This window comes from Numida meleagris, chromosome 4 (assembly GCF_002078875.1).
Source record: "Numida meleagris isolate 19003 breed g44 Domestic line chromosome 4, NumMel1.0, whole genome shotgun sequence".
Lineage (NCBI taxonomy): Eukaryota > Metazoa > Chordata > Aves > Galliformes > Numididae > Numida > Numida meleagris.
Window position 1 is genome coordinate 83,133,209 of NC_034412.1, and position 16,957 is coordinate 83,150,165.

The 16,957-nt window shown below is 38.6% G+C and overlaps 2 protein-coding genes across 10 annotated transcripts in view; both read left to right on the top strand.

Moving 5' to 3' along the window:
• PROM1 (prominin 1) overlaps positions 1 to 6,168 on the top strand; it is a 59,870-nt gene extending 53,702 nt beyond the window's left edge. For 5 of the 9 annotated variants that reach the window (XM_021395275.1, XM_021395274.1, XM_021395279.1 and 2 more), the window contains 5 exons: positions 885 to 1,000; positions 1,679 to 1,702; positions 2,055 to 2,123; positions 4,458 to 4,498; positions 4,731 to 6,168. In XM_021395275.1, coding sequence (XP_021250950.1) covers positions 885 to 1,000; positions 1,679 to 1,702; positions 2,055 to 2,123; positions 4,458 to 4,476 — 228 coding nt within the window. In that variant the 3' untranslated portion in view covers positions 4,477 to 4,498; positions 4,731 to 6,168. The remainder of the gene's footprint in view (positions 1 to 884; positions 1,001 to 1,678; positions 1,703 to 2,054; positions 2,124 to 4,457; positions 4,499 to 4,730) is intronic. The other 4 variants (XM_021395278.1, XM_021395280.1, XM_021395281.1 and 1 more) reach the window with 2 other exon arrangements.
• FGFBP2 (fibroblast growth factor binding protein 2) lies at positions 6,907 to 9,566 on the top strand. The gene has a single exon (XM_021396981.1). It carries the CDS (start codon positions 7,704 to 7,706, stop codon positions 8,328 to 8,330), a length of 627 nt encoding a protein of 208 aa, XP_021252656.1. The 5' UTR covers positions 6,907 to 7,703; the 3' UTR covers positions 8,331 to 9,566.

The following is a 16,957-nucleotide window of genomic DNA, read 5'->3' on the forward strand; positions in this document are numbered from 1 at the left end:
TCCCTATACAGTGTAGACTTGAAGCGTGACTTGTAGCAGTATGCAAGGCCAATGTTGGCTTTTTCATCTTGCAAAAGAGCAGCATATAATAAAAATAGGATAAGCAACAACATGCCTGGAAACCATCTAAAACATTTCCAATCTATTATTTTGTTGTATCACAATTTTGGCCAAGTAATAATCATACTAACGGTAAATGTATGCAACCAATCAAAGCTACTGTAACCCTGGTAATTCTTTATCATGAAATCTTCTATCCTGCCAGATGGATCACCTCGTAAGTTACAGAGCTTCTGTTCTTTGGGTAGCAACTAGCCATCCAGTGGTAGATGGATTACAGTTTTCATGGTGATAGAACTTAGCTAAGTCACATATAAGTCAGAATGCCTCCAGCTATTACAAATCAAATTTGAAAAAGTCATGATTCTAACATCTGATAGTAACTCACCTCATCCGTGTGATAATAAAATAAGTTATGTAAGCATGCTGCAGCTAGCAAGCTAAAAAGCACCTTTAGAAAGTGCTGTGATTTTTAAAGAATCACGAATAACTTTAAAATAGCAAGAAAGAGGAAAAAATGTGGCTGCAAATTCATGCAGAGAGACAAAATCATTTTATAGCTCAACACTGCCTGAGTTGAAATTACTACTTAGGACACTGTGCCTGTATGAATTAGAGCATCTTTGGACAGTCTTCTCTTTGGCTACATTTGTAAGGCAGTGGTGTTCATGTTTTAGTTCACATTTACTGTGGAAGTGCATGTTAAATGCCCACACAAGTATAAGGAGCCTCAGAGTGCACAGACCCATGGCAATAATTTCTACTGTGTTCTCTGACTCACCGTTCTCTGCGATCTTTTCATCTTGGTTTTTGTTTTGTTTCAGAATACCTTCTGGTTTGGTTTGGGAGGCTCGTCGATATTTTTAATTCCTGCCATCATTTTTGCTGTGAAACTCTCTAAATACTATCGTAGAATGGATACAGAGGATGTGTATGATGAGTAAGTATATGCTTCTAAGCTAAATGGCGAATGGGCTTAAATGTTTTTTCCGGTGTCTCACGTGAAAGTGCTATAATCCTTAAATCTTCTGTGCTGTCAGATAGAACTGCATGTGCTTGTGAAATACTGCAGCTTTGGGTCGGTGCCTGCGAAGTGCTTCATGCAGGTGGACTTTGGTGAACTCGACTTGCCACAACCCTGTAGATACTGCCAGCTCTGACTATGAGAAACTTATTTCAGAATGAGTCTTCATAGCTTTATGTACAGCCTTTATATAAATATCTGCTAGTGTAGAAGTGATTAGCTTTGCTAAGTTACATTTTAAGGTGAATTATGCCTCCTTTGTAATCTTGAATTAACTATGTACTTCCTTACTGTCTTAGTTTTTCCTAACTAGTCTTTCCTTTTCAATTGCAGTTCCTCTGTCTCAGGGACTTGGCATTTTACTTTATGATAACTGTTCTTACATATTTTCCAATCAGTTTCATTTTTACTGTTTTCTTTTCTGCTCTTTGTTTTGCTCATTGTTCAGTTAGCCTGTGCACTGCATTCCTCCAATTTCACACCGCTCATTTTTCATTACACTTTCAGAAGTCGGTAGAGCAGAAATGGGCATGTACAGCTAAAATTATTTACTGATTTTATTGTCTAGTTAACAACTCCTTTTTTTTTTTTTAGTGTTGAAAGTATACCCATGAAAAAGTAAGACATTTTTGTTGGTATTTGGTAAAATTACTTTATTCAGGTGGGAGGGCTTATATTTTTCATTTAACTTGTTACTTCAACAGAAGTAACATATTTTGTTTCACCAGACTTTACATTAGAATATCCAACTCTACAGAAATATCTTAATAATTAATTTTTGGAGAATACTAAGATTATAGTTATTCCATAACTCCAGAATGTTACAAAAGAAAAGATATCTTTTATTGTATAGAAACAATTTACCTTTGCATGTAATACCATCGTCCATTTACATGTCTTGGAAGCCATACTGTAGATAGCGCATCTTATACTTACCATGTTTTTTCTTGGTGTATTTATTTTATTACAGTATGGAAAATGGTAATAATGGTTATCATAAAGAGCATTTATATGGTATACACAATCCTGTTATTACAAGGTAAACCAAGTCTTAAACTGCATGTCTCCATGTGTCCTTGCCTAATCTACTATATTAATCACTTCTCCAATTTTCTGCATGTTTTCAAGTGAATCACTTCGTTCTCTGTTTATGTTTTTGCATGGTTACTCTCTATAGAAAATGCTGTATGATTTTTATTTCTCAAATATTCCTTAAGCAACAGCAGATCTTGTAGTAATTTCCAGTGACTTAAAAAATGAATTGCCTACATTTGAACTTAAAATCCAGATAATTAGGTATTTATCTAGTACAGGGGGTAGTAAATTAGTAAATGTATTAAAATACTTTGGTAAGAGTGGTAGACCAGGATGCATTCTTGCCCTCGAGTCTTTTTTTTTTTTTTTTTGATCTTCATACAAAGATATGTAGCAAATATATCTTTTTTTTTTTTTTTTTAATATTATCTTGGACAGGAATGGGTGCAACTTTACAAACTGATTCTTTTGTACATATTCTTCCCATGCAATGCGTGGAACACAAAGCCAGATTTTATAAAATCAGCTTTTTCTTCTGATCATTCTAAATTCTAATGAGGAGCAGTAGAGACCCTGCAGATAAGCATAGCATTTAATTGATCATTTGCTCTGTCACCAGAATATGCGTGCTTGTCTTTCAGTTTTTTAGATAATGCGGTAAAGAGCTTTTACTGTGCAAAAAGCAGATGATGCAGGATATGCAGAAAACATGAGCAGATAAAATGGATGTTTCTGCATGGGTAGAACTAGTGTGACATCACAAAACAAGAAATTCAAGTCATATTTAAAAGGCAGGAGATAGGGGTTCTCTTCTGTCTCTGCAGCGTTTGTGCTTTAAAACCTTAACTACTTGTGAGACGCACAGTTCTTGGACAGATAACATAGGATGTCCCACAACTGTAATGTTAGGTTTTGCAGGATACTTAAAGAAGGATCTAAAATCTGTAGCTTGCTGTGCCATAATTTACAACTTCATGATTGAAAATGTAGGTTGAGTGTTGGCAGACAAATCAGATAGCATTGCTCTTTTAGTAATGGTTAAATACCACGAAAGCTGATGGTTTGGAAGCCTTGCCAGATTTCATGGCTGCATCGGTTGTATATTACTGTTTTTTTAGAACTGTATTCTGCAGTAATCATTTAGTGACCAAATTTTAATTCCACATTAACTTGTAGAGGAAGTATTTTTATATATCTGTTCAAGGTGATTTTAATGTTCAGGATTGTCATAGTCTGTACTTCACGTTGAGGACTCCCTCAATAAACGTACAGAGTGCCTAATTAGAAACTAGTCTGCACTGGCTCATCTAAGAACTCCGTTTTAAGACTTTTGATATTTTACATAAGAGGAAACTAATGATTGCTCAGGCCTTAGAAGTCCCTTTCTGATCTTTGAATCTTTAACATGAATGTTAATAACCTTGAAGTTTAGAGCACATTTTTCATGATATTTCAGTGATTGATGAATAGTTTAATACAGTGTCCTTGAATAAGCTAAATATTAACATAAATTAATCTTTTAAACTCATTAGTTCAATTCTGTCTTCCTTTTACTAAATTTTAATAGTTATTCAAAGTTGGCTTCCTCAATACAATGTAAGAATTGAGTTTGAAGCAGTACTTTCTTCTGATGATTTAACTCGTATCATTTGAAAAATGACTGTGATTGTATTAGATTTGTGCTTTGTGTTTCTCAGCCCAGGGTTCCCAAACAATAGTCTTGTTCTTCACTTTTGTTGGAGCAAACTATTTGCTTTTATGCTGTCCTTGCTTTTTCTCAGTTACTGCAAATGATTTTAGACCCTTTGGGAGAGATGACTTTGATGAAAACCTGTGTACACCTGTACTTTTGCAGATGTAAAGAATCTCAAGTGGATTTTGTCCTTGGAAATGAGCTCGATTGGTTTGCTGGAAAGATATAAATATCTTTCTTCATAGAATGGATATGTAAATACAAGATTGAGATCCATATGAGATGTGTTTACATTTGTATGAGTATCTCATATAGATATGTTATATACTTGTGAAAGATACAAATAACCTCAAATTCAGGCACCATTTTTGTGAGGGCAGAATTGGAGGCTGGATTGGTCTCTTCAGAGGTCAGTGGCGTTGAATTGGTGTTGGAAGCACTTCTCTCCATCCCAAAACAAATGTAACAGGAAAGGTTGGCGGAGAAAACCATAAATCTTTTTGCTGTTCATTAAATGCTTAAGTCTGTGAATGGTTTGTGCCAACTGAGCTTGTCTCACTTTACAGCTAGACATGGTATTTCTGTTCTGCTGTTTGTGGGCAAGAGAAATTTATGGGTTTAATTTGTGTTTGTTTTCTTGCGTAGCTCTGTGGAACAGTGGTAACAGAAACTGGAATCATAAAGGGGTAAGCAATGAGCTTTTAGAGTGATCTCTAGACCTACTACTACTTTCCTCTTTTTTTTATGAAGACTGTTCTGTTTTCTTTAGCGTGAACGCTGTAAGAGTTAAAAATAATTTTTAAAAAATTACTGAACCATATTCGTGTGCATATGAAAATCTGTGCCTTCATTCTGGTTGAATTACATTGTAATTCTGTCTGTCATGTTTTCCTGAATTGTATTTGTGGTTATTTGCAGGCTATAGAAATGAGGCTCAAGATCCTTCTACAGGAATATATCGATATTCTTCCAAGTGCACTGGCGTTTGCATTCATCTTCAAAATACTGAGCCACTTGTTTTATGTGACCTGTACTGTAAATCACAAATTTACTATTGAATGTTATGCCATAAACTACTGTACAGGATATTTTGTGACCAGGGCACTGCCTCTCAAATACCACTGTTCAAGGCTTGAATTAAGTTTTTTTTCTTTTTTTTTTTTTACTTTTTTTACACCAGGCTTTCTATCTTACATCACAGGATATAAATTAATTAGATTAACTGACTTTGCTTAGCCGTTTTCTGACAGTTGGTCAAATTCTTATCTTAAATTGTTCAGATGTGTTAAATACGGTACAGACACGTTTACATAAAAATACATTTTGTATACAGAGACTTTTGTATATATGTTTTTCTTAAAACATGTAAGTGTTTAGTTAAGATTTTAATATTGTATAGTACGTTTCACAAATGAATTTACCAGCATGATCAGTGTTGCTATTTGGTGCTCTTGAATGACCACTTTGAACTAAATTTTAAGTGTATAATGGGATGCACAGTGTCTCTTTGTGTCTCTGAAAAGGTCAGTTGCATTTTTCTTTTCTCCCTTTTTTTAATTATTATTTAATGTTTAGTGATTTTTGCAGTATAGACCTAAAAGGGAGACGTTTGTTTTGAAATTGTATTTGGGTGGGAGGGCTGGGAGTGCGCGTAATGCTTGATGCAGCAAAAAGCTAAGCTTTCTCAAGTTCAGTAGTATTCAAAAAGAGCATGAAAGATGTCATAATGTTGGTGATATTTAGAATGCTTTACCATCCTGTCTCCCTTTTCCTCATTTGTACCCACTTCTTTAACATCCTTAATAGCATCACTGTTAAACTGGACCTCTTTCAGAGGCCAGTGGTAGTAATCTTTTTTCATAATTTCAAAATACGATTTCTAGTATTGAAGCTCAGACATGTTTAGCAACTGGAGTTAACGTTTCTACTGTTAGACTTACTGCCTTGAATTTAGGCATATGAGAGTGTTGCTGAATTAGTTAACAGCAGAATTCATCAAAAAGGCTGCAAGTATTTATCTTACTAGTGTAAAAACATTACGGTGTGTGAAATAATTCGGCATATTGATCTCAAATAGTGTCTCTTCATAGGTCAGTATTCACTGTCTTGAAGTAAGGATAATCCTGAAAATTATTCAGATAACTATTAAAAAATGCTGAAAAGTCATACCAATCCTCAATCTGCAGTAACCTTATTTTTTTTCATTTTTAGGTCATAAATTGAAGCATTTCTAATTGACAGTATGTAGCATAATGTGTATATGTAATGTTCAGAACTGTAGATTTTTAAAAGTTTCTATTTTTAATTTGAGAAGATGTTCCCAGTTCATTTAAATAAAAAATAACTTGCTTAACTAGCTGATGTTTGATTCTCAATTGTTTTGTCACTTAAACCTCTTTCAGAATATTTGCAATGAGTTGAAATCTTAGAACAATGATTTTTTTTTACCCCAATTACAAAATTTTGCTATGCATTTTACTTTTTGTGGTGACTTTAGCTCATGTAAGATAAAAGACCAAGGACAAGAGCAGGAAAGACTGAATGAACATCAACTCTGTGTGAGGAAGCTTCTGACTTCTGCAAATGATGTGATTTATGCAGAGATGTAGGATTCAAGCTCACGAGTTGTGGGGGATACCTACTTATCCTGCACATACTCACAGAATCATAGAATGGCTTGGGATAAAAGGGACCTCAAAGATCACCTAATTCCAACCCTCCGGCCGTGGGCTGGTTGCCACCCCCCACATCAGGCTTCCCAGAGCCCCATCCAACCTGGTCTTGAAGCCTCCAGGGAGGGGATGTTCACAGCTTCTCTGGGCAACCTGCTCCAGTGCCTCACCACCCTCTGAGTAAAAAATTTCCTCCTAAAATATCTAATCATCTAAATATCTGTTCGCCGTTGTCCTATCAATGTCTACATATGTAAAAAGTCAGTCTCCCTCCAGTTAATAAGCTGCCTTCAAGTACTGAAAGGCTGCAATGAGGTCTCCCTGGAGCCTTCTCTTCTCCAGACTGAACAAGCCCAGCTCCTCAGCCTTTCTTCATAGGAGAGGTGCTCCAACCCTCTGAGCATCCTCTGGACCCACTCCAACAGCACTGTATTCTTCTTGTTCTGAGGGCCCCAGGCCTGTACACAATACTGCATGTGGGGCCTCATGAGGGAAGAGCGGAGGGATACAATCCCCTCCCTCTCCCTGCTGGCCTCCCTTCTGTTGATGCAGTCCAAGTTCCTGTTGGCCTTCCAGGCTGCAAGTACACACTGCTGGCTCATGTCCAACTTTTTGTCCGTTAGGACTCCCATTTCCTTCTCTGCAGGGCTGCTCTCAGTGAGTTCTTCTCCCAGTCTGTAGACATATCTGGGATAGCCCCGAGCTGAGTGCAACACCTTACACTTGGCCTTGTTGAATCTCATTAGATTCACATGCACATAATCATCCACATGTGGCTGCATAGATTGTTTTGGCACTTTTATCTTTTTTCACTTTAATATGGCATTACAAGTTCTGTCTTGAAGATAGCTAAAAAGCAGCTGGAGAATGGAAAATACCTGTTAAAAATGAAATATGACATGTTCATTCTGGATAGGAATGTACTTCTCGGTTATACAACTATCGTTCTGTATTTAACTGCATTTACAAGATTTGTCTTGTTACCTTCATGGGAGTTCACAGCTTATTTGACACTTCCTTGGGCTATAAATTATGGGTACTTGCCTACTGAAGGGTGATTTATTATTTAAATAAATAAATAAAAATTATATCCATCCCACATGTAGCTGGAAAGAGGCTTCTTTGTGCACCGAGCCTTTAAATTGAGAGCAGCCAGGTACTTACTGCTTCCACTTTTTCAGATCATTTTGCTCAAGAATCGCAGTCAATTCCTCTCGTCATGAAGAGTGTTGCTCTTCTTTTCCTAGTAGTGATTTGTGGCATGGGAGGACTGGGACAAAAGCTGAAACCCAAGAAAAGAAGTAATGGTGAAGAAATCAATTTTCGGACTAAAACCAAAGACATCTGCACAATGATCATGACTGGGGATGAGGAGATGAAAGTGAGAATTGAATGCAAAGGCCAAGGCAAGTCCTACTGGTGTGAATACACTGGCAAGCCATTGGTCTGTCGTCCTTTCCGAAACAATCCAAAAATGTACTGGAATCAGATCGCCATGGAACTTAGAAAGCTCCCTCATGCCTGCGAATCCACACAAGTGTTGAAGGCCACCATGTGCCAAAAGGCTCCTGCAGATGCTGTCATGAAGCAAGTAGCTGCTGGCATGGAGCCGGAAGATCTAGCAAATCGGGACAAATCATCCCAGAAAACTTCAGCTTCTATGAGGGGAGCTGGGAAAAGCTCTGTTAAGAAGATAGGGAAACCTGCAATACTACCTCTTATAAAACCAACCCAGCATGGTCAAGGTTCTGAAAATGAAACCGAAGCAATGAAACTGGCACGGGAACACTGCTGGGAGTCCCTGCACGAGTTCTGCTCCTACATTATTGGCTTCTTTAGAGGTTAAGGATTTACTTCAGGTAAAACTCTATCTTGAAGCACAGTAGAATGTACCTAAGAGTAATCCTGCCATAATTCTATTTATTTTAGTGTTGGGGATCTCTCAGGGGTGTGAACAGGGGAGTTCAGGATCACTAACTAAAATTTAAAGTTGGAAATTCTGTACTGTTGCTTCTGCAGGTACGCAGATTCTAAACTCCCCTAGTGTCTGGTAGCTCAGAACTCAATGACAGACTCTTTAGTATGTACTGAGATCATTGTTCCATCTGCTGATAACAAAAAGTGTCATTCTGAGCATCACTTGTATGTCTGCTGTTAGAATGTATGTCTGAATCCGATTTGTTTAATTCCAACTGTTTGGATTGGGCTTGTTTCTCCCTTCTGTCTTTCCTTCCCTCTTGTGCTGATTTTTGGATTTCAGCCAGTTGAATGTAATAAATAACAAATACAACAGATGCATGTGAAAAGTGCAATTTAGATAATTACATTCAGAATCTGAAGAATAAAGCTTGTCTGTCAGAACTGCTGATTAGTCGTTAACCATTTAAATTTTAAAAGCGATTCATAAGCAATTTGCAGAAATTAATAAAAACACAACTGTGTCTGTTTCTGTAGCCATGCTAGGTGATCCCATGCAGACTCCTCTGGTAAGTCTCAAGTTTTCAGCCAGGCTACACAGTGGTAAAGCCGTCCCAGAAGTTTTAATTGGCTTCATACCCACTTACATTTTACCTCAGAGAGACTGCCAAGAGCTGGCAGCTAAACCTGAAAAACTTTTGACAGAAATGGGAGTATACACAGCATGAGCCAGGGCTTGGTTCACCAGTGTTCTTAGTTGTGCTTCATACAGCAAAGTGACTAATTTTTTTCTTTTTTTTTTTTCCCCTTTGTTTTGCAGAGCAAACTTTTTTCACAGCTGAAGAAGGGTCCCTGCTGTAGCCTAATAACTTAGACTTAAGAATTTGGGTTTAAACGTGAGTCATCTCTATAAAAGTTGTAGCTATTTCCTCTGCACTCCTAAAATGAAACTTTTCAACAGCCTTGAAAGAAGCAAGAATCAGAGTAACTGTACTTGAAATATAATAAACTGACTCCAGCATGTACTGCATTATGTAACCTAGGTGCCACTTGTGCTGGTCTTGAATAGGATTTTGTGTGTGCTGAGCTGCTTTGCTGTGCTAGAGATGAAGGCTGTACATGATGCTACAGTTAAGGCAAACAATAAAAATAAGGATTTTGGAAACGTGTTTGGTGTGCTTTCTTAAAATCTTGAATAAATGGCACTGCTTGTGTGTAAAGTTACAATACTTGATACCTGTTTCTTAAAAGATTTTTGGCAGAATGTATAAGAGAAGTTACAGATCTGAATTATTACTTTTCCACTGTTAACATGTTTTCATAAATATTTTCAATGTTGTTATATTTATATCACAGTAAGTATCAGCCAACAGGAAAGACATTGAAGAAATAGACTATTGTAAGAGTACACTTCCAAGCAGAGCAGGTTAGAAGTGTTCCTCTGATGCATCTGTAAAGTTTTGTGTTGCCAGGATCTGTGGGTAGTAGTAAAGCACTTGGGTTCAGTCAGTATTCTGAAAGCTAACTCTTGTCTATGTACTTACAGAAGTGTATACCTCCTGCACAAACCCCATCAAAACAGGAAGCCAGAGCTAACAGCCTATTATCAGAATTTACAAAACATTCAGGCTCTGTCCTTTTGTCTTATCTTCTAAGCGAGTTTCTCAGCAAGGATATAAGTGGAAAAACTTGGTATTACAGAAAACGATAGTCATCTATATTTGCAAATAAACAGTTTCTGAAATACATAGTTAATTACTTAATCCATCTTAACTGACAGATTTGCAATTCGTGCTTCATAATCCTTAATTCCATGGCTTGCCTGGCCCATCATTGGATGTTTTGCTTTGTACTTACTATTCTTGAAATAGTTTTCCATCTCTAAACCTCTTAGAATATTATATGGAAAGGAACAGCAAGTAAGGAAGTTTTGTTAGTCAGCAGAATAGTACAGGAATACTGTAGGTGGTTTTACGTACAAGGGAGAAAGACGGCTTGAATTCTGACAAAACACGAGCTCAAGAAAGTGTATGTTTTTGTCACCCCTAAATCTAACCGGATTAGTCTTCATTTTGTAATTTCTGTTATCCTTGTTAGGTTCTTGCATTGAACACTAAAGGCAGCAGGGCAAATCTTTACATAACTCCTAAATACACAGCCATCACTGACTGTAGTTAGTAGAGGCCAAACGTCAGATATCTGCAGTGCATTATTTCCCGGGGAACTCATACCTCATTTCAGCAGAGCAGAGCTACGTGTGCTTGGTGCTGTGTTGCCTGGAGTGGCCACGTGAAGCTTCACCGCTGAAGTGGAAGCTGGAAGTTCCTGCACCAAAGGCCCCTCGTTCATCAGATGCTTTCTGTAAATTATCCAAGATCCAAAATGCATGATTAAGCTCTGCATTAAACAGAAAGGTAAACATTTTGGTACCAAGATGAGGGAGATCTTGTATTATATTTGATTGGGCAACACTATGCACCCTCGGCAAGCCAGCTTGTCATAGTGATGCTGCCTTCAAATGGGATGTTAACTGAAATACCTCACCTTAACCTAACAGTGCTGTGATTGTGTTGGCCACATTGCCACTTACTTGCGTTCAGCACTAGAAATGTAATCACGATGTTTCAGTTTGCCATTTTGGTATGAAAGTGCTATTCATGAATGAAAGGATGAATTGAGACGTGTTTGCGGTGAGCTCAGTGCACTTTTCAAGTACTTTGTGAATGAATGAAACCTGCTGTTTTATTCATTTTAGGTTAACCTGTTATTCCCCATAGTGAGTACCAGAGGAAGTCTGCTCAAGTGGAGATGCAATTTGTCTTCATTTTCTTGATGGAGGAACTGCACACTGAAATGTTTGTCTGGATTCCTGCAGCTGAGAAGACCCCTGACATCCAGGCCCCCTTCAGCTGCAGTGTGAGGCAGTGTAGTACACTTGCCTCAAGTCCTCATATTTAGGCTCATACAGAAGCATCACAAGTACTTGGTGCTTCAGCAAGGTAAGCTTCCAGAAAAGCAAAGCAAGGCACGTCTGGAGAACTTTTGAGTAAAAGGATGTGCATTTAGCACATGAAGTTAAGATTCAAGAGAGACGGATGATAATAAGCTGGAGTGAGTCTAAGGGAGAGCCATCAAGATGGTTGGGCTGGAAGCATGCTCCTGTGAGGAGGGGCTGAGGGAAGGGGGATGGGTTAGCCTGGAGAGGGGAAGGCTTTCGGGGGACCTAACAGCAGCCCCCAGTAACTTCAAGGAGGCTGTGGAGAATACACAGCTATGCTCCTCTCTGACCTGTGTGATAGGAGAAGAGATCATGCTCATAAATGGTTAGAATCAAGGTTCCGCCTTGGCGTGGGGAAAGGCATTCACCATGAGGACAAACATGGGAGCTGCAGCATAGTTTGAATTCACCATGACCCCGCTTTGAGCACAGGTTTGGACTATAAACGTCCTGAGGGGCCTTCTGCTCTGTGTGATTTTGTAATTTACAGTGAAAATATAGAAAAAAAAACTCTAAAGTTCTGTATACTTCTGTTAGCATCTATGTCTCCTTAAAAAAAAAGAATAATAATACTCTTGGATCTGCCCTACTAACTACACCGAGTCAAACAACAGGATTTTCTGAAGTATGTTTTAGTGGCAGATGACTTTAAAATTGTATGATGATGTTATTATCTTAAACTTTGTGTGGTGGTTCCACCTTTTGGTATGTATTTTTGCCTGATTTTGACACTGAAAAAAAATGAACAAAGGATTCAGGTGTTAAGGAACCTGTTTGTCATAAAATCAAGTGCCTGAACATACGGAGATCACCACTTGTAGTGTATAGGTCTTTTGTACTGAAGTAGACTCACACCTCAATAACATTGCTCAGTCTGCCTTTAGTTTATCCCAAGTATGCAGCAGTGCACTCTGGTGTTTTCTGAGAGAATTATTGAGTTCTGTTTGTTTTGGTCATTCTTGAGTGATTTGCTATCTTACATTTTGCATTCTTGATTTTTCAGTAAGTGCCTTAGTTGATACGGCACAGATTTCAGGGAAAAAAGATACTGCATGAAAAGACAAAGAGAATACTAAAATTTCCCAGAATTGCCTCTTGACATACCTGCTTCTTTAGGAACTTAAGCACTGCTTTTCTCTGCAGATGAATCAGATGCACAAAGACAGATTTCTTTTGGCTTCCTCTGCCCTTAAAAACAAGAGGATTGCTCTGATCAGACTTCACAGATCATTTTAAAATGACAAGCAGCATGCGATATGTGTATAAAAACAAGAATAAGATGATAAAGCAGAACAGATGCAGTCAGATTGATCATAGAATCATCATGGTTGGAAAAGACCCCTAAATCATCTAGTCCAACTGTTGGCCCATCACCGCCATATCACTGACATGTCCCTTAGTGCCACATCTCCATGTTTCTTGAACACCCCCAGGGACAGTGACTCCCCCACCTCCCTGGGCAGCCTGTGCCAATGCATCACCACTCTTTCTGAGAAGAAATTTCTCCTAATATCCCACCTGAAGCTCCCCAACACAACTTAAAGCCATTACCTCTCATCCTATCGCTGTCAAGACATTACCTCGTGGGCATATATCAGACATTCTGAGAATTTGTTTTTTTACATCTTGCGTACAAAGTTGAAGGTATAAATACTCGGCAGGAGGCCAGCTCCTGAATTTTTAGGATAGTTATATCGCAGTATGTCTAAGAGCTAGGAAAAGGAAAAAAAAAAAAAAGTAGTGAAGCTGGTGTCTGAGTTAGAGCGGAAGTTCAGGTTCCCCTCCCTGCTTCCCTCTCCTCAGCATGTTATAAAGCTGTTTGCACAGCCAGCTCCTCGCTGTAGGTGTCTGTGCTGCTGTGTGCCTCCGGCACCTCCAGGCTTACAATGATTGTAGTCAGGAGAGAAAACAGACGGCCTTTTAGGTCTGCTGGCTGCCGGGAGAAAGTAACTGCAGTTCTCTGACACCGCTGCTGCAGCCCGTGAAAATTAACGTACAAATTGTGAAATTTGTTACCCCCTTTATTTGTCTTACCAGCCTACGTGGTGCACGAGGAGGCCCTCCTCACAAAGGTAGTGGTAATAAAACTGAGAATTCACTAGGAACTGAAGCAGGCTAGGAACTTTGCAGTGAAGGAAGTGGTTAGCAGAGCTCAGGCTCAGCCTCAAGGTCTCCTCTGCCAAAGCAGTTGAGCAGATGGGCAGGAGTGCTGCTAGCCACTCTCTCCTCTCGCTCTGCTTTCAGAGCAGGCGCAGCCCACACAGTGCCATTGCCCAGGTACCGAGCTGATCCCAGCTTGCTACAGAGGGTTCACATGGAGACCTCCATGGAGGCCAAGAGCAGGTGCTGCTGAAACACTTCAGCTTCCCTGTGCCCCCGGGGCACCTAAAGAGCTGTTACTGACTTCTCCGGTAAGGCTTTCTGCACACAGTTGTGGAAACCCTGCTCTGTGCTTTCCTCCATTTTATCTTCCAACACTGACTGGATCTCCTGTGCAATTGTGTGAGTATCGGATAACCATCCCAGGCTGCAAACACAAACTATGGATTCTCACATTAAACCTGTAGCTGAGAATTTGCTCTATGAAGTAGTGTTACAGTGCTCTTTGTATCTGCAGTAATTTCCATGGAAATAAATAGGAGACATTACTTTTGGAACAACCTACATCTAAGTGCATCACTTCACAGCTTGTGCACTTGGGAAAGAAAACAACAGAACACTGAACTCAACTTGAACACTAACTTCAAGTAGTATAAATAGTTTAAAACCGCAATACATTATTTTTACCTTACATTCTATTTGTACAACTTGAGGATATTACAAAAAAGGAAATAGGAGGTTCACTTTCTTACACCTCTCTGACATATTCACCTTTAAAAGGTAGGAAACAGAGACATGTAAGGGGCCTCTGACAGCAGATGTTCAGACAGGAGCTACTATGGGTTGCTCAGTGGCAGTTTTGCCACCGCTTTCAGCCTGGATCGAATTTTTGCCAGTGGGACCTTAGGGGAAAAAAAAAAAATCAAATTCTGAGCTGTAATTGAGCTGGGGAATGGATTTCCTCATTTCAGCATCTTGCACTTCCACCTGGATCTTCTAAGACATGCTCTGAGTGTCAGGCATTGGTGAGGCATTCACCTGGACAGGCACATGAGCTGAGATAGAGCAGCACTTCCATCAGATATCCCTCTTCAGTGCTGCCCTGGAAATGTCATTTCTATTGTCTGTGTTTTGTTTCCACTGCTTTGCTGCTGTTCTGGGGGAGCACTCTGGAAATGAATCCACAGTTACACCATTTCTGTAATCAATAGGTTATGTATGTTGGATAGAATCATAGAAATCATTAAGGCTGGAAAAGACCACTAAGGTCATCTAGTCCAACCAACATAATAATGAAATTCTGCTCTGCAGGTTCCATCTCTTTCTTGTTATTTATAATTTTGTCTCCATGCATATCTGTTCATCTGCATCTCATTAATTCTTCCAAATGTAAAACAGCCATGCTGCTAAGAACAGATTAATATATACAGCGTGCCCAGTGAATTCAGATTTGTGATGTCTGCCAGCTCAGTTTAATGTAAATCTTCCATCTGAATGCAACAGTGTTTCTCTGGTGTAGTAATGTTTATATTTAATTAAAACCATTACTCTTTGGTTCTCTCAGTTCAATGCCTTAAATATATTGATTCAGAGGAAGGGGGTAAGAACTGAAAGAGAGAAACAAAAATAATATTTTTAAACTAATCATCTGTGTTTTTGTAAAAAAAAAAAATGCTTTGTACAAATAGTAAATAATTGGTCTGGGGTAGTGAGATACCCATATTCATGGGTTAACAGAAAAGGGCCCCAGAAAATGCCAACATTCCATTGACTGATTATTCCAAAACTAAAATTTACAAGTGTTCATACAGTGAGAAGGCAGCAAAGAAGAAAGTTCCTTTTGCCATTTGTAATCATTCTGTTTTATGCCATCTTTAAAATAAACTAATGTTTTTAAAGGATTTTATGAGATAGTTTTCTAATTTTTTTTCCATCTTTAAAACTTCATTTTATTCTTCCAATGTGGAAACTGTCTGAATCTCACTACTTTAATTCTTGATTTTAACCTAACACTGGAGTGAAAGAAGCCCACCTGATGCACTCTAGCTCACTTTTGTTCCAATGCCATGGCTAATGCTGTGGTGTTACAATTTCAATTCTAATTAAAATAATTAAAACAACCCTTTTCCTACTTATCACCTACCTATTCTGACACCTGACTTAAGGAAAAGCTTTGCAGAAGCATTAGGAAAGCCAGTTTTACCATGTGTGCAATGCACGCTTTACTAGTCAATTGTGAAAGTGAGTTCAGAACATCAGACGTTTGTTAATAGAGTGGTTTTCTGGCCAAATTCAGCAGTAACTAAACTCTCTTTCATTTCACTTTTTTCCCTTCTACTTCCTACTGAGCTTCAAACATTAGATCAAAATGATAAAAGAATAGCGTGAAGTAGAATGTAGGTATGACATTCCTACACAGCTACGCAAGAACAAACAGAATTAAATGTGAGTAAAAAGTTAATTTATGTATTTCATGTGACAACAGCAGAAAAAGGGTAATTTTAATTAGAATTGGAATTGTAACACCACAGCATTCGCAACGGCATTCTGATGTTGTGCGCTGCTTTTCACTTCTTTTCACAAAATGGCTTTACTTCAGCCTGGCCAAATAGGGTTGAATTCCTCTTAAAAAAAAAAATTCTAACTATTTAGAACACTGCTAATCCCCTGAAAATCCATTTAAAAAAAAAAAAATATATATATATATATATAAATCCCTAGTTGTTTAGAGTATTCATCTCTTTCCTGCTTATGATCTCCACATGGCGGAGCTGTAGAGTTAGGAATGAGCTAAGAAAAGTTTTTAAAGAACAGTGTCATCAGAGATGTCATCTTCTGTTGGTTAACTGAGAAAAGCCTATAACTGTTTGTCATAACTGAAGAGGGATGTGTCCTTTCAGATTTTCCTAACCATAATAAGTTGCACTGGGCCTTGGGAAAATGGATACAGAAACCTTTTGCTTTGTTAATAGCCTCTATTCACTATGTAGCCAAAGATCCCAATCTCAATGTGAAGAAACATGAAAATGTCAAAAAGATTTGATTTGCCCATTCCCACCAAGTAATACAAAAACACTCACTCATGCCTCTCCTAAGCAAACTGATGCTCAGCCAGTCTCCAAGCAGTACTTCTCCGGAAAGGCTACCTACAGTTTTATGGCTGAGCATGCCACTATATGGAATGGAATGTCACAGCTGTGTCCCCTTCCAGCTTTTTCTGTATCCCCAGCTCCTTGCAGTGAGGACAGAGTGAGAAACAGAGAACACTTAACACTGTGCAAACCTTGCTCAATGATAGCTAAAACACACTATTTTTTCCTCATAACCAACCTGAACCTCCACTGGTGCAACTTCAAGTTGCTTCAAAAAATTAATCCCACCCCAGCCAGACCCAGCATGGTATCATGCACTTGAAAGACCCTGTTTTTCCACTCCTGCAGGAACAATTTACTGGTTCA